The 20,478-nt window shown below is 39.3% G+C and overlaps 4 protein-coding genes and 1 long non-coding RNA gene across 6 annotated transcripts; 2 read left to right on the plus strand and 3 right to left on the minus strand.

The window, feature by feature from the left end:
• Positions 1-478: 478 nt before the first annotated feature.
• On the minus strand, positions 479-3,344 carry ela2 (elastase 2). The gene is made up of 8 exons (XM_063885487.1): positions 3,185-3,344; positions 2,862-2,950; positions 2,668-2,765; positions 2,081-2,203; positions 1,833-1,969; positions 1,226-1,371; positions 907-1,059; positions 479-566 (listed from the first exon to the last, which is right to left on the minus strand). The coding sequence occupies exons 1-8, from the start codon at positions 3,219-3,221 to the stop codon at positions 549-551; spliced, it is 801 nt and encodes a 266-aa protein (XP_063741557.1). The 5' UTR covers positions 3,222-3,344; the 3' UTR covers positions 479-548.
• Positions 3,345-4,473: 1,129 nt separating this feature from the next.
• On the plus strand, positions 4,474-7,394 carry ela2l (elastase 2 like). The gene is made up of 8 exons (XM_063882223.1): positions 4,474-4,608; positions 4,698-4,786; positions 5,150-5,247; positions 5,408-5,530; positions 5,628-5,764; positions 6,205-6,350; positions 6,838-6,990; positions 7,307-7,394. The coding sequence occupies exons 1-8, from the start codon at positions 4,569-4,571 to the stop codon at positions 7,322-7,324; spliced, it is 804 nt and encodes a 267-aa protein (XP_063738293.1). The 5' UTR covers positions 4,474-4,568; the 3' UTR covers positions 7,325-7,394.
• A 268-nt stretch (positions 7,395-7,662) lies between these two features.
• On the plus strand, positions 7,663-12,997 carry LOC134863614 (chymotrypsin-like elastase family member 2A). Its single transcript, XM_063882236.1, has 8 exons — positions 7,663-7,719; positions 8,059-8,147; positions 8,420-8,517; positions 9,754-9,876; positions 10,042-10,178; positions 10,954-11,099; positions 12,389-12,541; positions 12,668-12,997. Exons 1-8 carry the CDS (start codon positions 7,680-7,682, stop codon positions 12,683-12,685), a joined length of 804 nt encoding a protein of 267 aa, XP_063738306.1. The 5' UTR covers positions 7,663-7,679; the 3' UTR covers positions 12,686-12,997.
• Positions 8,048-10,874, minus strand: LOC134863620 (uncharacterized). Of its 2 annotated transcripts, XR_010165688.1 has the most exons (4): positions 10,007-10,874; positions 8,664-9,916; positions 8,396-8,533; positions 8,048-8,140 (listed from the first exon to the last, which is right to left on the minus strand). It is a non-coding gene; the product is annotated as an uncharacterized LOC134863620 (long non-coding RNA). The 2 variants fall into 2 exon arrangements; XR_010165686.1 differs by having other exon boundaries at positions 8,664-10,874.
• Positions 12,998-13,585: 588 nt separating the features above from the next.
• Positions 13,586-19,111, minus strand: tmem51a (transmembrane protein 51a). The gene is made up of 3 exons (XM_063882209.1): positions 18,909-19,111; positions 17,020-17,487; positions 13,586-16,275 (listed from the first exon to the last, which is right to left on the minus strand). The coding sequence occupies exons 2-3, from the start codon at positions 17,436-17,438 to the stop codon at positions 15,879-15,881; spliced, it is 816 nt and encodes a 271-aa protein (XP_063738279.1). The 5' UTR covers positions 17,439-17,487; positions 18,909-19,111; the 3' UTR covers positions 13,586-15,878.
• Positions 19,112-20,478: the final 1,367 nt, after the last annotated feature.

Genomic DNA, 20,478 nt, shown 5'->3' on the forward strand with positions numbered 1-20,478 from the left:
TGTTTTTTTCTCCAAAAACTCAATTAGTAATAAGTTGTGTTTTTCCAAATTTATGATAGGACATTATGTTTACACTAAATGGTTACTGTATATGGAAACTAAATGTTTGTGTTTGTTTAATTATTTTTCAAACATCACTATTTCTGTCATATGAAACCAAATGTATTCATATTGGATTTGAAAGGTATCCTTGTTTTTTCCAAGGATGATTATTACTGATCAAACATATATGGTGGTCCGCACACTAAGATAAATTGAGAATGGCATTATGCCTAGCTTTCAATGACCAAATGTCTATTACGGGGGATCTTTAAACATAACATTAATTCTACAACAGTCAGGGAATCTCATAATTTGCCAAAGTGATAGCTTTTCCCTATCAGGCCATTTAAATGAAGATGATTCAAAAATGAACATATGACTTCATTTGAAAATTATACGGTTAGTTCAAACTAGGTAAAACAATAAATAAAAGACATTGTATTCGCCACTACATTCTTTATTTGATAAAGTGCAAAAACCAACATTGACTCAAACCAACCAACATCTTAGTTCATGGTCATCACCTGGCGAGAAAAGAAAACATAAAGTGAATATTTTTAAAACACTCCACTAGAGAGCAGTAGAGCACCGAAACTCATCTCCACTCAACTCTCCAAGCTTCTGGTTAACCCACATAAATGCAGAGATGATCATTAGAGTAGTATTTCATAAATTGTACAATTGATTGATAATGATTTCAGACAGTAGAAATGGCAAATATATTGTTTTCTTCTTTGAATACAACAACTTCTCTGAATTCTGTCTAATATCAAAAATCAATTTCTGATGGTCAGACAATAAACAAATGTATAAAATGTATATTCTTTGGACTAATTCTTTGCTGTCCAATGCATTGTCACTCACGTTGTTGATCCAGGGGATGTAGGCGCTAACCCTGGTGAACACAGAGGGCTTCTTGGGGTAGTTGCAGCCCATGCTGGAGCCGAAGCTCACCACACCATGGACGTCCCAGGAGCCATCAGAGTTCTGGCAGTTCAGAGGACCACCGGAGTCTCCCTGTAGGGCAACAGAGACAAATGCAATATTGGGCAAAACAATTTACATAAGGTGGCATATGCTTTTAGAAAATGATAATGAACTTCAGTATATTCTGGAATTTAGTTTTACAGTTACTGTAATTTAACATTAGATGTGTTTTTAAAATAATATTAATCAGACTCACGTTGCAGCTAGCCAGCTGTCCGTCTCCTCCTGCACAGACCATGTCGTTGGTGACCAGGCTGCCCCACCAGTCAAACTTGGAGCAGTTGGAGTGGCTGACCACAGGGAGGAGGGCCTGCTGCAGGATGTCAGCAATGGGACCTCCAGCTTCCAGAGAGAACAGGGTATTCAGATTCTGGGCTGCAAGACCAGCTTATACAACTAGATCACTTTTAATTCAAAAGTGGGTAAAATAAAACATGTCTTAAAGATCATTACATTTTGTAAGGAACAACAGAAAATATAAATCTGGTACTTTTGTATGAACTTGTATGAATTAATGTTCCATTTTATTCAGAGCAGATAATTGTGACTGCTTGGTTGAAATGGTAAGAAAATATGTAATCCCTTAAAAAAAAGTAACTCCTATTCATAGTTTTGATTATTGGTTTGATATCAAGTCCTGTGTAACTCCAAATGCATTTTAAAACTGAGAAGAGAAGCTGGAATACATTGCCGTGCTCACACAACTTTGAGAATGTAATGTATACAACTTTAAAAATATGAGACATTATTGTTGCCAGCCTTGGTTGCCAGTTCCTTTTTCTATATATACATTAAGGACTTACTCCAGAGACGACCCCAGCCGGTGACATAGCAAGGAGTATCGTTACGCAGGATGTCACCAGAGTTGGGGAGACAGGCAGCCATGATGTTGTCAGAGAAAGTGACAGGGGTTGACAGCTTGATCAGGGCGATGTCATTACTATGGCAGGAATGTAAATACCACATACAGAAACAAAATGTTATTGAGCATTAATAGCATGGAGAGGACATTAGCATAGTCTATAAGATAGAGGGGAATGATTGAGCCCACCGGATTCTGTAGGAGTCCCAGTTCTCGTGGACGACGATCTTGGAGGGGCTGATGGCGATGGAACCACCCTCATTGTCGCTCTTCAGATTGTGTTTTCCCAGGTAAACTCTGTAGGTGCGACTTCTGCTTGGCCCAAACAAACACAGAAACAAATATCAGTTTTGCTCTGATCAGGGATCTATTTAGCGAAACTTTAAAAGGACAACAAACCCACTAATAACCATTACTATGTTTATATTGATAAAGGTAGTCTGCTGCAAACATAGTTTTCACTTAACTTTGAAAGTGTTTAAATTATTACTGCGATTGTAAACAAAAAGTGGGATCACCTATTCTGATTTCTATTTAATTTGCCTATTTATTTGCCCTTTTTTAAAGAAAGTAATAAACTAACTATCAGTGCCCACAGCTCATAACAGCCTTCTTAAGTTCAAATCTTACATACCTGAATACGACAGTAAATTAACTTGTTTTTACTTATATTCTGCCTCACTCATCCTGTCTACGAAAGGCCCTTCCTGGCTCTCTTCGTCCCCTTTACCTCTATACCTTCAAGATTTTAGATTTATTTTATTTTTGAAACATACCCGATGCAGTGAGCAGCAGTGAGGACCCACTCTCTGGAGATCAGAGTGCCTCCGCAAGTGTGGTAGAAGCTGCTGCCACTCTTGTACTGCAGAGATACCTGAGAAGAACAAACAGTGACATGTTTAAAGACTTGGGGAATGGAAGGGAATGGATAAGACGTAGAATTTAAATGAGAGGTCTTAAAGGGGCATACCTGCCAGGGCCAGCTGTGCTCACGGACATCCTCTCCACCAACCACCCTGGTGATGGTGGGGGTGAAGGTGGGCAGACCACACCCGTAGGCTAACAAACAACAAAACAAAAAATGGTGATTTTATGTCCAGAAGTGATATATACTCTTATTTTTTAACCAACAAAAGGTTTCAAATGAGTTTTTAGCCATGTTAAGATGTGAATTCTTAAAACGTAATGCTTCATATCAATTTCCGAGGCAATTTCATGTTAAATGAATGGGGATAGTCGATGTAGCAACACATTTAATGGTCTAATAATATTCAGAATAGCATCAGCGCTTACCACCAGCGACAAACAAAGCCAAGATCACGAATTTCATTGTGAATGTGTAAAAGTCCAGAGGGAAGTGTCCACTTATATAGCGCTTGAAGTTACCCCAAATAACATTTACCTCAGAGCAGCCAGGAAAAGTTGTTGGAAAAAATAAATCGACCTTGAAGATAAGTAACCACAGATATCCCTAAATACACCTTATCTCCCAAAACTCTGTGTGAACATCACAGATGTTTCACTTTGACCCAAGCTGGTCAGGGCTTTTAACAGCAAACATCTATGGTGGTTATAAATTGATTTAAAAAACAATCAGTCTACCCGTACCCATAGCCTTGTTATGTGAAAAAGTAGCATTTTATTTTTGTCTCTATGATTGCATATTAAAGCATTTAAGTTAAATCGATCTCCCATAGTTGTTTTAATATGATTATATGCTGTTTAGCCACATTAAACACTTAGGCAGCAAATAAAAAAAACATTATTAACAGATAAAAGCATAAGACTGAAAACGAATTACACTATGTTAAAGTAATATTTATTTTATTGATAGCTATACATAGTTATACATACACAGTGGTATTGGTTATGAAAAACATTATTTATTTGCAATTATAGTAACAGCAGATCAAATCAAACCAAATGAGCAGACTTCTTTTTGTGTAGATACATGCAGCATTACATCGTCCTAAGGACTTTGTATTCCTTAATTGTATTTGAGTGCTTTACAGTCACAGGAAACTTCACCTACTGCAGGATGAATTTCTTTGTAAAGGAACTCAAGAGCAGGAGGACTTTATTTGATACAAAGTAAGTCTCTTTGCATCAACTCTAGCTGTTGATGGTAACAACTAAAAACTCTCAATTTCCCTGACTTGTTCAACAAACAAATCCAAAATGAAACATAACTTCAGGACACTTTGACCTTGCCCTAATAATTTCGGTAATGTATTGCTGTTTTGTTGTTGTTGCTGTTCTATCCACCCAAGTATCAAAGGGTGATGTTTAATGGTCAATAGACTCTATTTCCTGTCTTTACAACACCTCAAAGTGCTTTTACATTTACAAGCCAGCATTCACCCCTTCTGGCACATTAATCAAAAGCTGCCATAGAAGGTGCCACCTGCTCAGAAAAGCTAACATTCAAACACACACCATTGGCCATGCCACCGGGAGTCATTTGGGGTTAAGTATCTTGCCCACGTAAACATTGTCATGTTTACTGTTGGGGCTGGGAATCGAACCACCAACCAACCTTGGCAGACGAACACTATCTCACAGCCCCAACCAACCCTAGGAACATTTCCAGGAATCTGATCCAGTTTGTAGGTTGCATAACACCATGAAATGTATAAATATGTCACATATTAAACAGCAAACGGTGTAGATTCAAGGCATGATGAAGTTTGTGGTGCTTGCTCTCTTTGTCGCTGGTGGTAAGAATCTTTTACACACAGCATTGTTAGAGACATTGGACTTGCAGATGAACAGTTTTGTTTTAAAAGAGTTTATGTGTCCCTTTCAGCCTACGGGTGCGGTCAGTCCACTTTCACCCCTGTGTTGAGCAGGGTGGTTGGTGGAGAAGATGTCAGGCCTAACAGCTGGCCCTGGCAGGTAAAACATGCTCAGATAATAAATCTGTCTGAAATAGACTCATTTTAGACTATTGACTTGATAAGAGTAAAGTAAATTAACAGTATGTGTTGAGAATTGTTGAATTTTGAAATAGGCAAGGAAAGCTTATTTGTGTAGCATCACTGAAACACCATGCCAATTTGCAGTGTTGTACATAAAGAGAAGAAATGCATGAGAGTAATGTTTAAACACAAAACAAAGGCAATGTGTTTGAAAGAAAAGGAAGAAATAAACCAAACGCTTAACAAATAAGTTCATCAGATTACAGTCAGAAAATAACATTTCGAAGTCAGTGTGCATTTAATGGGTAAATACCTTCATATGTTCATATATGTGTTTTAGATTTCCCTGCAGTACAATAGAGAGGGCGAGTGGAGACACACCTGTGGAGGCACTCTGATCTCCGACCAGTGGGTCCTCACTGCTGCTCACTGCATCAGGTATGAAACAGTGGAGACAGAAACTGTTCACGCATTTAAGTTATTAAATGTGTTTTCAATACAGTTGTACTTTCTTTAAGAAATGATTCAAATCTAGAGACCAAATTTAGAACAGCACTTAATTATATATATTCATGTTCTTCTCTCTGTCAACTTGCAGCAGTGGCAGGGAATACAGAGTGGCCATGGGAAAGCACAACCTGATAGAGACAGAGGGGAACGCTGTGTTCATGGGCACCGCTAACATTGTTGTGCATGAGAAATGGAACTCCTTTTTCATCCGGTAAAGAAATTACTTCTCATTGATGTTGTGGCTATGAATTTTGAGACTTATTTGAGAATTATGTAATAATGAATCCTAACATATGGTTCCTCCCCAGTAACGACATCGCCCTGATCAAACTGGAGTCCCCTGTCACCTTCTCTGACAGCATCATGGCTGCCTGTCTGCCTGCTGCTGGCTTTATCCTACCCCATGACGAGCCGTGCTACGTCACTGGATGGGGGCGCATCTACAGTTAGTGCCCCATCTCCTGCCTTTCTTTGAGACAAAATCTGCTTGAAATGTGTTTCAGTTGAAATATCATAGAATGAAGGTTATTGTCAAGTGTAGGAGGACAATATAGCACTAATTTATCATTAATAGGCAGAAAACACATATTATATCAATAAATATAATCATGTAAATTATATGATTTATTATACCAACAGCTTGTTTGTATTTAGGTTAGTGTAGAGTAGTATCTTAGTATTCAAGCCTACATGTTTCAGACATTACAAAAATAATGTTGATTAATAAGAAAAGATAAACTGATTAGAAAAAGCGCAGGTATTTGTAGTATATATATTTTTATCCACAGTAAAAACGTGGATAGAAATGATTTGTTCGCCTAAAGTTTCTCAACAGTCTTTTACCTGAGCTGAAGTTGAGTTATTGAGCATCTCTGCTCCTCACAGCCGGAGGTCCCATCGCTGACATCCTGCAGCAGGCCATCCTGCCCGTGGTGGACCACGCCACCTGCACCATGTCTGACTGGTGGGGGGCTCAGGTGAAGGAGACCATGGTGTGCGCCGGTGGAGATGGAGTTGTGTCTGGCTGCAACGTGAGTGTAAAACAACACAATATGACACAAGATGACACTTTCTTTTTTGTCTTTTTTTGATAGTCATACAAATTTAAAAAAATGTGTCTTTTGGTCAAACTAAAATATATAAAAGCTATTAAATGTAAGTTGGATTTGATGGTGTCAGAAAAATTATTTTTGTCTTTTTCTGCCGAATGATGGAGATTTTATTGATTCATCGATAAGAAACACTAATAGTCAGTACATTTTAGTCCTTTAGCTGAGATTTTTTCATCCACTGTATGCTATTTTTCCAAAACTCTTAAAACTATCCTTCCTCAAATGTTTTTTTCCCCCCCCAGTATTTCAGAGAAAGTGATTCAGTTGAAAGGTCTAAGATCATATAAATAGAAATGTCTGTAAGTTATCATCAGTAACGTTAGATGTAAATTCCAAGAACAGTCACTGAGTGTCGTCACTATTAATTGTGGAGTTTACATCATATGTGTCCTCTCACATGACTCAGGGTGACTCCGGCGGCCCGCTGAACTGCAAGAGGACTGATGGAGCCTGGGAGGTTCAGGGCATCGTCAGCTTCGGCTCCGGGCTCAGCTGCAATTTCCCCAAGAAGCCCACTGTCTTCACCCGAGTCAGCTCCTACATCGACTGGATCAGCTCTGTAAGCTCCTGACACTCCCACTAAAGCAATTTAATTTTTTCCTTAAGCTTCTTTACTGTTTTTTGTATTTATTATTATATATATTTTACTATTACTAAGTATTTCTTTGTTTTTTTCGTCAAGATTATCTGTTTTTATTTTACTGTAAGTGAATATCTCCCGGGCTCTTATACTGTCTTATGAGCTGTTGTTGAAACATTTGAAAAAAGAATATCTTTTTTAATAAATATTAGAAAATAGCTGGATCAATTAAATGTGTTTTTTCTTACATCGTCACTCTGCACTAAATCTAACACATCTATAATTTCTTTCACAGACAATGGTGGCCTATTGAGAGGACACGCTTTTGGGATAATAAAATGATAAAATGTTGAACTATAAATAAAAGTGAATGTCTTCTTTTATGTTTTGTACCATTTTTGCCTGGATCTAAATGCACTTTGATTTCGTCATAAACAGTACACTTAAAAAGTAAGACACATCAAATGTTTCCAAACAACACTAGTGCTGGGAAAAATTCGGTAAACACATGCTGTGTTCTCAGACTCCACCACTTGTTTGACTTTCTGCATGTGACAGCCAGGTTTTCCAGGACAGTCTACCCACTGTTTGGAGGTGGCTAACAATCAGTATAAATACAAGCCTGATTTTAACACAAGGTTTAAGCACACACTACACACCCTACAGTCATGAGGAGACTGGTGGTATTCGCTTTTTTGGTAGCTAGTGGTAAGACGGTTTCACTACTCTCAGATAAATTACTCACTTTCTGTAGCAGAATCTAAGTGAACAGTTCCTTATTGCACTTATAATCATAATGTATGTTTCCAGAGGGACCTAATATCAAATGCAGAGAACAGAGCGTTGTAGACATGTGCCTTTTCTTTTATATAAAATGTGAACTTTTCAATAAACATAGCGTTGAAATAATAATGATATGAAAAGTGGCAATTGTTTAAGCATAACTGAACCTTAAGTGAAGCAAATTCTCGACTATAATTAATCCACTAACTTGACATGATTAGCCTGGTGCGAGAATCACATTAAACATTACTCACCTTGTCCCAGCCTACGGATGTGGCCTCCCCATCTTCCCTCCTGTGCTGACCAGGGTGGTGGCAGGAGAGGATGCCAGGCCTCACAGCTGGCCCTGGCAGGTAAAAAAAACACCATAAATATGTAAAACACGTTCACTCTGACAACCACAGAGCACAGAAAACACTTCATTATTACCACTACAGATAAAAAAGTGACACGTGTTTTTACACATTTACACTCTGAATCTTTTTTTAGTTCTGCTTAATTCATGATAATAAGTACTCCTCCAGAGAAGACATATAGGGTTGATAGATGAAATGAATGTGTAGCTTGTTGGAGAGAAATTCGAACGTGTATTAATGCACACTTGTCTTCTCTCTGCTGTGCTCAGATCTCTCTTCAGTCGGACAGCAGTGGGCGCTGGAGGCACGTCTGTGGAGGCACCCTCATCTCATCTGACTGGGTCCTCACTGCTGCACACTGCTTCAAGTATGTCAAACTTACCCTGAAGGAAAGGTTGTGGATATACTCTCAGTTAAAAAAGAGCAAGATATTTATTAAAGCCTCTAATGATTACGAAAAAAATAAGGAAAAGGTTTTTTTTCCTTACAAAACGACCATTTGTACAAACCCACCCCATGTTAGTCTGTATCCTTGAGGAAAAAAATGTTGGTTTCTCTCCTCCACTGTAAACGAAGAATCCAAAAATAGAGCAAAGTCTTGATGAATGGAAATAAAAGATGGCCCTGTTCGACAACAGGAAAATGACTTCAAAACATCTGTTTACAAACTTTTATACAACTTGTGCACTCTCATGCAAGTCTTAACACTTTCTAAACACATGCATTTTTGCTAAAACATCAACAGTTAGAAAAACTTTCAGACTGGTCCCAGACTCGCAGGGATGAATAGCGTGCACAGTACGAGAAATGCACAAGTGTTTAAAATAGCAAAGTTTTGGTGAAAATGTATGGGTTTGGAAGTATTAAGCATACAGCTGACAAATAAAGTTTATATTGCATGTGTTCTGTGAGATGTTTGGATATAGTTTTGCTGTTGAACACAGCTCCCATTTACTTCAATTCATTTTATTGTTTTTAAATTCTTCAATCATTGTGAAGGCTTGCAGAAATAACACGTTTTCCTCGAGAATTTGAGTAACACAGTGTGTCATTGATATACAAATGATAATTTTAAAGTTTTCTAATTTGTTGAATTGATAACCTGTGATAGTTGTATACAATTTAGAACAGTCCCTACTAATCATAATTCACTTAAACTCTAGTGTTTTTGGATCCCCAGTTCAAAAATAGCATTTATGCCGAACCAAAGATCTGTGCCAGTAAAACTCTTCAGCCCTACAGGAGATTAGGAGTTAAGCATTTTTCGGTACTGTGAGAGATGTTGGTTTTGGAATTGACAAGAAAACCAGAGTATTCCAGTAAACAGCAGGGCCACCATGCCTGGACCAAAGAAAGAAGAGAACAGTATTTAGAGGAGTTCAAGAAGTCTTTCTTGACAGTAAAGTATTCATTAGTATCTTAATAAAAAAGGATAACCACAATATTACCATTTTATCTTTTAAAAACAGCTTGGTCTCCACGCATTACCTCTACAGGACTACCAAACATTTGCAGTACACTATCGGCTTAAACACAGTGTTGTCCACACAGGCGGGAAAGTCAATACTTGTGTCTGAACCGCGTGTCATCTGCCATCCCACAGTGACCGCTACAACTACAGAGTGGAGCTGGGTAAACACAGCCTGCGGTCCAGCGAGGAGGGCTCGATAGCTCGCAGGGCAGCCACAATTATCAGTCACGAGGATTACAACACCATGCTCAGCCGGTAACACACACTCAAACAGCTCAATAACACCTAAGGAGTCCTGGTGAAGAGCAGAATCAGCAGGACGCCATGTGTTAGCAGAGTATCAGTTCACTGTTGACGCAGCAAACCATCGATTTGTTGTCATTACTTCTTCACTGTGAGTGTGTTGTTTGTCTTCGGCAGTAACGACATCGCCCTTATCAAGCTGTCTTCCCCCGTCACCTTCTCTGACACCATCATGCCCGCCTGCCTCCCAGCCCGAGGCGTGGTCCTGCCCCACGGTGCCCCCTGCTACGTCAGCGGCTGGGGTCGGCTCTCCAGTGAGTGAAAGCACCTCTGCAGAATCAATCTGAATTGCAAATTTCCTCACTGGACTTATTGAAAGTCTGCTAGAGGTGTTGAGTCAGGGTTTGTGCACATGTCACTCAATGTAGGTCAAATACTGAAGTCAAAGCAAAAGATATCTCACAGGAATTAATTGGTCTAATACCAACTTAAACCATACATGTGGGGTTTAAGTTACTACCAAAATACCAACTGAAAAGATAATCATATTTTGATATAAATAATGTGTAAGTACAGGAAACTGGCAGTGGGTAGAAACAATGCATCATTAAGTAATGGAAATTGTCCATTTAATACTACCACACAAGTTATATCACTGTGAGATCAATTCTGTTCAAAATGGAATCAACAATTGGCCATGTATATAGTACTTTACAAAATGAATGAAGACATAGTATGTGATGGTCATATAAGATTCTAATATTTTACCAAAATGTAAGGACCTGAGCACTCTTTGGAAGAGTGTAAAGATTTAGTTAGAAGTTTCGACTCAGGGGAGAGTTTTTTGTATCAAAGCTGTCTGTAAAGTTGTTCTATACACAGCTATAAATGGTAGAGTGTATAATCCAGTTTAGCACTCGGAATATCATTAATTTAGGTACAAAATGAAATCATCTGGCTCTCCCTTGGACACTATCTGTAACAGCAAAACATTATCTCCCAGCAGCACTCCACCTGTCCCCTGAGTAAACCTCCCTGTAAAGCAAAATCTCATTTCCTACCCGAGCTAAGCCTGTTTCTCCCCCACAGCTAGCGGTCCTGCAGCAGACATCCTGCAGCAGGCTCTGCTCCCTGTGGTCGGCCAAGAGACCTGCTCACAGCCCGACTGGTGGAGCGTCCTGGCAACGGACAAGATGGTCTGTGCTGGAGGGGACGGCATCACGGCTGGCTGTAATGTGAGTTCACACAGGAAAGTTATCTGATGATCAAACAGTAAACAGGGTAACTGCCCTTTTCTAGAGATTATTTTCCAGGACAGTGATGATCTGTCTGGTATAGCAGACAGCGATTGCACAATTCCCTCATATTTTCCTCTTGTTGTTTTGACCCTGGCTTCTTATTCAATATTATCCAACTCTTTCAACAATGCCTAACACACTTTTGTATCCATTACAGAGGTGGATCACAAACCCTTTTCCTTTACAGTCAAAACAAGCTGGCAGCACATCAATGTTAACTGGGTGAATCTAACATGCTAACCAAATTAACATTGTTAAACTGTTTAAAGCAGAGATGTCCAAACTTTTTTTCACTGAGGGCCACATACAAATATACGAAGGGCTGGCAGCTCACTAGAGGTGAGGTATATTAACTGAAAGGTTAAGTTATAAGTTAGCAAAATCAATCAAATGTAGGTCAATTGTGTTTGATACTTGAATATGCTATAAGAAAAAAACAACCTTCATGTCCAAAGGGTTTCATTTATTGTGTTACAAAAAGAGTTGGCAGCTCATTCTTTGAAACCGAATCCGCAGATTGCATATAATAAGGGGAAATATGAAGAAATACAATATAAGACAAGTACAACTTCCATGTGTGAGCCACATTCCATTGTATTTTTTTAATTTGCTGAGAGCCGATTCAAAATCGACCACTGGCTGCATTTGGCCCCCGGGCAATAGTTTGGAAACCAGTAGTTTAAAGCAATTGGGGAAGATAGCAACATTATGCCATGGCATCCAACTTGCCTGTGCTACCATATGAGGTGACATGGAGGTAGTGTTTACAGTGTTTCAACAACATAACAAGGAGCGGTTCAATTCAAAATAGGTTGCTTTTGACAATGAACTACCATTTGAACATTAAGATGATTATGACCATAACTTAATCCGTGTCAGATGGCAGTAGAGTGAGTTTTGGGAAGTTATGATGGAAAATATGGAAGTTTATTCTGAGCTAAAGTTAAATAACACAATGTTGAAATAATAAACAACACTAGAGGCAATACTTTCCAGGAATTTGTACTTTTTCCTCTCATTTTGAAGATGGGTCAACCGTTCCTGAGCAATGAGTCATGTAATTTGTATAATTTCCATTTAGCACAGTATAAAACTCAATGAGGAAGATTAAAGGAAAAGACTTGTGTAAAAGAACAGTTCATGATTAAAAAGTGATCACTAGTAGTCGTACCTTCTTAGTGTCTGTGTATGAGCTGCTGTCCAATAGTGTGCGTGCTGACCTGCAGGGAGACTCTGGTGGGCCCCTGAACTGCCAGAACCCAGATGGCTCCTGGGTCGTCCACGGCGCCGTAAGCTTTGGCTCCGGTCAAGGCTGCAATGTCCTCCAGAAGCCGACAGTCTTCACAAAAATCAACTCCTACATCGACTGGATCAACACAGTAAGGAACATTTTCATTTTGTGATTACTTGCCAGCATAAACAATGTCACCTGAAGCAAACAAAAGCCTTGGTTTCCAAAAACAGGAAGTGTATTGTAATTGTGTTTAATGTTGTTTACTCTGCAGGCTATGACCCACTACTGAAGAAGTTATTCAAGTGCTTCTGTCAGCAATAAGGACAACAGTGATTAATGTGTTTCTCATTTTCCTCCTAGCAAATAAAATAAAATGTACTCTTCTTCAGTCAAGGAATCAGTGCTGTAAAGTACATTTAATGTTGAGGTACTTGTTCTTTACTTAAGTATTTAAACGTTGTGCTACTTTGTACTTCTACTCCACAACAATTAAGAGGTTAATAGTGTACTTTTAGTCCACAATTTTGTTTTAATACCTTTAGTTACTTTACAGATTTTGATAAATGATGTGAAATATAATCAACACTTAAATCAGATTTTAGTTACCCCTGGAATGAATTCAATCTACCTTGAGGAAATAAGTCATTAAAACTTTAGCTGCATCTTTATCAGCTTTGATAACATTTTAATGCATCAACAATTATAATCAAAACATATCATATATATATTATTTTGAGATGTACTTTTATTTTTGGTACTTTAAGTATATTTTGATGCTAATATTTTTGTACTTTTACTTGAGTAACATTTTGATTGCAGGACTTTGAACGGAATATTCGTACACTCTGGTACTTCTATTTTTACTTAAGTACAATATCTAAGTACATCTCCCACCTCTTAAGCGAATGCAAAGACTTTGTTTGTTAAGGCAAAGCTGAAGAACTGTCCATGCCTTGGACACTTAACAGCCTTTTTTTTTTTAACGTTGCCATGCAGGGGCCTTGACAACTAGAAAGCCTTCAGACGGTTCTTAGCTTACAGCGCAGTAGCTGCATATTAACTAAGCATTTGTGAACAGTAACAAAGTTAGAAATGGTGGTTAAATGTTCAGGGGATTATACAAGTCAACATTGTATTGTACACACAAGTGTAGTAATCACGGCAAAATACACTTCTTAAACACCTTGAGTAATTAACAAATACTTCCTTTTATTTCTCATTAAATATTCATGAGATACATTTGTTTAACTCTTCAAAGAAAAACTCTTATTTTCCACAAACAAATATAGAATTAGCATAGAAAAGCACAGTTTCACAGTACATATAAAAGAAATATGGATTTAAGTAGTAAAAAAGCAATGATAAATGAACAGCATGTGTTCTAGACACTCGTAAAACAGGAAGGGACTGACTTCTAAATGATCATCCATGTAAAACATGTTGACTACACAGTTATATAAAAATCAATCATGTAAATAAATGGTCTTGTACAAAATGAGGTACGATGACTATGTCGACAGTACTGACTAAAGAATAAAGGCCTGATAACTGTGCTTTTTTCTACCTGGAAATATATAATATGACCAGCTGAAAATGATTGAGGAGCGTTTCTGCATTAACTACATTACTCAAACACATGGTGTAGATGTAGTTGATGAAGTCACTGATGTAAAGGGACTTATATATGATGAAATAAAAGAGGAAACAATCTTTAGTTCAACATTTAAACTTTCATTTGAATGTCTGGTAAATCGTAGATTGACAGGTAATAATGAAATAGTGCACGGCGTTTGATCTCAAGCCACTTCCCTGAACAGTTTTTCTCTGTTCTGCTTCATTCTCTGCATACTTCTGAGTGAAATCAGCCCCACTGTGGTCAGACGAATGGGGGTGAGCGAGTGAGTGAGCAATAGCTGCTGTTGTTATCTTGCAGCTGCACAGTCAAAGAGTCTTTCTGCTGGCAGAGTGCGGCAAACAAGCAGGGGAGAGAAGCAGACTACACTACTGCCTTCACAGTGCCACAGTGTTCACCATGGCTACAGGGAGAAGGCTTCAACTATTCAATGGCTCGTTCTATTATGCTCTCACCTCCTTCCTTCTCTTTTTAAACACTGCATTGGAGGAGCAACATCAGAGCTCAGGTTCAGTCATACAATGCCTTTTGAAATGTTTTTGGAGAAGCAGCAGTGTTGTTATGAACACAAAAGGCACTACACTTCAGGGTGTGCAACTGTTGGGCAAACTCAGTCTCCTGCAGGGGGTTAGCAGAGGCACTCCTTAAAGACTCATGAAATTAGACCGTCTATAAATAAAAAAATTCAGCCATTAAATTAATCACAGTCCCCTCCCATTATCTCACTAACTGACAGGTAGTTTACATTTCCTAATGTCTGTTTGTTTGCACACTCAGACTCTAAAGACCATTGTTTAGGTTTTTGTTTCAGCAGACTTATGGCTGAGTCTCATGAGAAATGCGAAAGAGATCCAAGATAAATGAGTTAAAAGTAAGGAGGGTTTAGCAAGCTAAAGACACATCTATGTTTCCTTGAGTTGCTTGAAACCAAACCAGAGTTAAAAATAAATCTGGTACTTTCATTTCTCACTTACCTGGAAACAAGACTCTTATAGCATGCTAATCTCGTTCTACAGTTAGCCAGCATTTACTAACGTGTTAGCAATGAAACAATAAAAAGGATGAGCTGATGTTGAGTTTGTTTAAGCATCTTTGTGCCTTTTAGAGGTCAAAATGCCTTACTACAGCTTTAAGAAGTAAAAATACTATTTCATGATGCATGTTTTAGAACAAATGACACCTGATTTTGGAACAGCTTATCAAAAAACACAACCTTAGAGAAGGGACAGATTTAGTGAGGCCTACCACATCATGTCAAGCCAGCTGAGCACATATTACAATGTCACCGTGAAGCATACATTTGGTAAACCGCTGGTAGTAATCCAAGGCCTCCCAGGGTGGAACACTGCCCAAACAGCACCTACTTCCCAAGATGAGTGACCTGCACATATCTATTTAAGTTTGCATACAAATCCTCACAATAACCGCTAAACGATGTCCTATGATCTCTTTCACCGCCCACTCACCTCCTAACAAAGAACCTAAAGACGAGCATAATCAGACAATGACATGAAGTAAACTGCATTTGGTGTGTGCATTTAGTCCATAGTGCCATAGTTGGAAAGAATCTGTCACACTGAGGGAGGTTCCAGCAAGTTTGTGTTTCACTGTCCGTTTCAGAGAAGTGAAAAATATAAAGGTTTCTCTGTTCTGTGCTTCAGAGTGATGTGGCACGCAGTGATAAGTTAGAACAAAACAGTGTCTTATAAAAATGTTTCACTGAGAATGGGCTGCAGGAAGAGCCCTCTTCAAGTCTTGGTTTAAAAACCGCAGATCCAGATCCACAAAAGGAAATCATGGAGGATTCCAGGAAAGTCAGTAGATTGTTTTAAACACGATCAGCTTTATATTAAATCGGAGGCACTTTATCCTCATACTGCGGCGGAGGGGTAAGCGGTTCTATACTGAATCCAGCTGCCGGCTGAGAGTTATCAATGTTCTTCATGTGCAGCTTCTCAGATTTAATCCTGCGGATCTTGATCGGGAGGAGCTTGCGGCTATTTTTCCCAGCTCTGCGATTTGATGAGGAAGCAGCAGCAGGGGGAGCCGTTGCGGGCTGTGATCCGGGAGGTGTGACCTCTGACCCCTCAAATTCATACTGTAACCCGTCAACTTGGACAAGGTCATCGTAGGACGGCAGTTGGGAGGGGCTTGGGCGGAGGCTGCTCTGACTGACAGGATACTGGCCACTGCCCACGACCTCTTCGTAGCTGGGGACGGCGTACCGCTGGGCCTGCTCCTCGGCACTGCAGACATTTAAAGAAACATATAGACAAGAATGAGACACATGGACAACTTTGCGAAATCTGTCAGGTTCTGCGCTTGATCTTAAAAGGGAGAGGGGGATAATTAATAATACATTTAGTTATCATTATATAATATGAATACAAATATTTTAAGTTAATTTAATGCCTGTGTAACACTCCTTCTCAGTTCTCCTTCTTATTATTATTCTATGAAAGTGACTGTTATGTTGCATATGGTTTCATTTTGGTCTCCTCCAAAATTACTGTCAAAGCGCCCCTGCTAGTCTGTTATTTTTTTTTATTAGAACCCATAGCAAAAATCTATTAAATAAATAATTTAAAAACTGCATAAGTGGAATTGGAACACCAACACAGCTGTATAGCTTTGGGTATTTAAAAAAAAAAAGCACTAGTTGAAAATGCAATGATATTAAGTAAATAGCAAATAATTGACAGACAAAGTCATGAAAATTCCGCAAGCTAAAATTAAACATTGGTAAAATAGGAGGCATATGTGCTTTGTGCTTTTGATGAAAAGGATACTAGACCTTGTTATCAATATCATGGATTCAAATAATGGGAAATGTTACCCACCCAAAAAAATCTGTTAATTATATTTCTGACCAGACAAAATAATATTCAAAATAAATAAAACAAATGCACCAGCAAAATATTCTCACAGGCACAGGATTTGCCGTTTACATAATGTTCAACAGACATAACAACAACAAAAGCTGGACTCACTTTTCTCTCTCCACCTGCTCCCGAGCTGCCACTCTGTGGTTCTGAGCCTCCTGCAGCATGAGCTGCTCCCGCTGTTTGTTCCTCATCCCCAGACACAAGGACAGCAGCAGCATGACCACCCCGGAGCCCACCAACACAAAGGCCACGGAGGACGCTTTGTGTTTCCTTCCGCTCATACCACTCTCCTCTCCTGAATCGATGCTGCTACTGTTTCCAGCCGTTTCTGCAGGTACCACGCTCCAAACAATCATCACAATGCCCAGGGCAACAAGCCCAACGCCCAGAGCACAGAGTGCATACTGGGAACCTGAGTTTCCAGTGTTTTCACTGCTGCTGTTGTTATTGTTGTTGTTGCTGTTGTTGCTGCCAGCACCTCCTCTTCCAACTGCGCTTGGTGGTACATCCACACTGGAACGCATCTTCTCAGTCCCAAACTTTCAGTAAGAACGGCTGCAGTGAGGTCAGAAGCTGTAGAGAGAAGTAAATGTGAGAAAGCATACCACAGAACAAAACAGAAACTTAACTTCATTGTTTTGTCATTTGACTTCACAATGAGCAGGTATGTGAAGTGGTATGACTCTCTTCAGTCCAGTTATGAAATGAAGAACAGATCCTGTTGCTACCGCCCAGGTATTTATTTTTATTTTTTATCAGAACCAACCCCTTTTACAGGAAAAATGACGGAACATAAAATTACCTTACTAAATGTTTTCTGAGAATAGGTAATGGTAAATGGTAAAAAATTAACAGACGACTTGCATTTCAAAGTCACTTGTTACCCATTGTCAACACATTACAAGGGTAGATAAGGACTTCTACTTCATGGCTACCGTAAAATAAAACAATAAGAGTTATGGGGTTTTTTGCACACAGTAAAAGGATTCTCAGTAATGCAGTGAGCATGACCAATCAGCATACTTGCACATCCACTGCATACTTGGAACACATACAGGCCATTGATCACCGGGCTAACCTGCAGTGTTACTGTTGTATCTTTGCAAAATCAGGGAATACATGAAGACTGCTGGGAGCTGTTAGCATAGGTCAGGCAAGAAGCCAAAGAAAAAAAACATTTATAAATAACCCTTTTGATAATTCAATAACACCACTCAATTATCCTTGAATCCACCCACAAAGTATGTCCGTTTTTACACTGCAAACATGCCCAGACCTGCTGGGAGTGAGGGGAACAGCTTGAAGAAGGTAAACCCCAGCTCCAATTTAGGAATACCCTCTCAGTGAGGAATGCATGGCATGGAAATGGATTATGCTTATTATGGCAACTGCCCAGCCTGGACACACGTGGACATCCCTTAGCAGCCTGTTGAGAAATACTGAGGGACATTTATGTGAAGTTATCACATATTATTGACTTGTTTGGGGCGTGTTGCCCTGCACCCTAAAGGTTATATTTCACCAGATGACAGGTTTTACAGTGAAGTTAGTAACACATTGACTTTCCCGCTATTAAAAATGTCATTTCCTCCCACAAAGCCTCCTGTACAACATGTAGCTAATGTGCGATTTCTAAATCGAAATAGTTCGGCAACCATCTGTTTATCTTATTTCACTCTTAAACACTTTAGCTTGGGTCACACTTTACGCGTAATAAACTAAAGGAAACTATATTTGAGTGTCAAAATGTCAAGTAGCATTACATTATCATAATAAACGTGTTTAACCGTTGTTTTGCTAACATAGCGTGCAGTGTCTGATGGGTTAACACACTGGGTGGGTTGCTTACGTTGACCACACCAGGATACGTAAAGCAGCGCGACAAAAACTTTCCAGAAGCTTTACAAACTTTGATAATATGTAACTTTTAGTAACACTTCAGCAACACAAAAAGTGGTAAATGCAGCGAAGGGGTAAACCGGCTTTACACTCACCTTGGCATCGTTTGACGATAAGCTACAGATTTGTATTTCCTCAAAGCAGGGAGGTGTGGCGTTTATTTCCAAAATCTTCCGACAATGATGAGTGTGCGTGAAATAATTGATGAAAAATAAGCATTTAAGGGTCAGGAACTTTCCTTCGGAGACCGATGGGCCCAGCAGACAGAGGGAGGAGACGAGGAGGAGGGGGAGGAGGAGGAGGGGGCTCACTGCTGCACTTCCAGTTTCTTTAACCCTTTCGCTGTCGAGTTTATTGATGGATGGAGAGAAAGAATGTGTGGAAATATTGCCGGTATTTTACCCCTAACGAATTGGCTATAGTCCTACTTGTCTTTAGTCAAACCTTTTTAGTTTTAACCTTAAAACAAGCCATATGATTTGCAGTGATTTGCAGTTAACAGCCGGAAAAATAAACTCCAAGATTTAGAACAAAATGATAGAAATATCCTATACTTTCCTGTAAAGTACTATGTAATTCGGCACAATGCACATAGGCAACATTATGTACATCGCACACCAATACCAATATCATTAACGATGGGTCAGTGTATTCAGGAAATAAAGTCAACTGCTTATTGTATCATCTAATAGCTTATTGGTTATCTTATCACACCATCATTACGATGCTTTTACTCTACATAATTCAGTTCAGAAGATGACATTTGTAGTTTTCGAAACATGTAGCATTCCACCAGCTACTGCAAGACAAAAAAAAATCCTCTTTGGTGAGGCATCGTAGGGGGATTTTTGGTAATGTACTTATTCTGAATCCCAGAGTGGAATATTTGTGTTAGTCACTGGAGGCCACTCTGAAAAATGTTAGGCCTACACACAGACATGTCACTATGTTGTACGTCATACCTCACGCGACAATAATTGTACTTCCTCTTTGTGAATGTAGGCCTACCACCTATTCGCTGTCTCTCCTTTAGAGCCCTTTGGCAGACCCAACCTCAGGGTCCCACCCTGCCGACATTCACATGACACAGACGGTGATTTACACATACTAACGTCTCTGTGGTTGCTCTTGTGTTGATGAGTTTACACATTGCAGAAGAGTTACACAAGACAGTAAAATGGGCTACACTTGGCCCTCTTGTTTGTCCGTGTCCTCCTCTGGATCTGCCTGCTAGGATAATGAGGACTGGACTATTTCACAATAATGGCAAAACCATTCCCAACCTCTTATTGTTACTTCTGTTGTTCTGGGCTCTGGGGAGGTTTTCTTCCTCTTAAGCTTATGTCTGGTTCCACTGTTGTACCACACACGCGCGCACACACGCGCGCGCACACACACACACACACACACACACACACACACACACACACACACACACACACACACACACACACACAGGAAAATGTAGTTCCACAGTGAATAACCCTTGATTACATCTGGAAGTCCTGCCACTGTCAGCCTGTAATCAAATTACGAGATATGTTGCAGCTACAAAGGAAAAATGATACAGTTAAATACACTGTAGATAATCATGATCTGTATGGCTTAACATGGCCCATGGTAGCTAATATACTTAGGCTATAAATACATGTGGCATTAAATTAC

This window comes from Eleginops maclovinus, chromosome 1, assembly GCF_036324505.1.
Source record: "Eleginops maclovinus isolate JMC-PN-2008 ecotype Puerto Natales chromosome 1, JC_Emac_rtc_rv5, whole genome shotgun sequence".
NCBI classification, from domain to species: Eukaryota; Metazoa; Chordata; class Actinopteri; order Perciformes; family Eleginopidae; genus Eleginops; species Eleginops maclovinus.

Excerpts from the sequence above, each read along its gene's own strand:
- ela2l (XM_063882223.1), top strand. The coding sequence starts at position 4,569 with ATGATGAAGTTTGTGGTGCTTGCTCTCTTTGTCGCTGGTG. Across the intron at positions 4,609-4,697 it reads TGCTCTCTTTGTCGCTGGTG|CCTACGGGTGCGGTCAGTCC; the intron begins GTAAGAATCTTT and ends TGTCCCTTTCAG. Across the intron at positions 6,351-6,837 it reads GAGTTGTGTCTGGCTGCAAC|GGTGACTCCGGCGGCCCGCT; the intron begins GTGAGTGTAAAA and ends CACATGACTCAG.
- ela2 (XM_063885487.1), bottom strand. The coding sequence starts at position 3,221 with ATGAAATTCGTGATCTTGGCTTTGTTTGTCGCTGGTG. Across the intron at positions 1,372-1,832 it reads CGGCTGGGGTCGTCTCTGGA|CTGGAGGTCCCATTGCTGAC; the intron begins GTAAGTCCTTAA and ends TCTCTCTGGAAG. Across the intron at positions 1,060-1,225 it reads GACAGCTGGCTAGCTGCAAC|GGAGACTCCGGTGGTCCTCT; the intron begins GTGAGTCTGATT and ends GTTGCCCTACAG.
- LOC134863614 (XM_063882236.1), top strand. The coding sequence starts at position 7,680 with ATGAGGAGACTGGTGGTATTCGCTTTTTTGGTAGCTAGTG. Across the intron at positions 7,720-8,058 it reads CGCTTTTTTGGTAGCTAGTG|CCTACGGATGTGGCCTCCCC; the intron begins GTAAGACGGTTT and ends ACCTTGTCCCAG. Across the intron at positions 8,518-9,753 it reads ACTGCTGCACACTGCTTCAA|TGACCGCTACAACTACAGAG; the intron begins GTATGTCAAACT and ends GCCATCCCACAG.
- tmem51a (XM_063882209.1), bottom strand. The coding sequence starts at position 17,438 with ATGCGTTCCAGTGTGGATGTACCACCAAGCGCAGTTGGAAGAGGAGGT. Across the intron at positions 16,276-17,019 it reads GAGCAGGTGGAGAGAGAAAA|TGCCGAGGAGCAGGCCCAGC; the intron begins GTGAGTCCAGCT and ends AAATGTCTGCAG.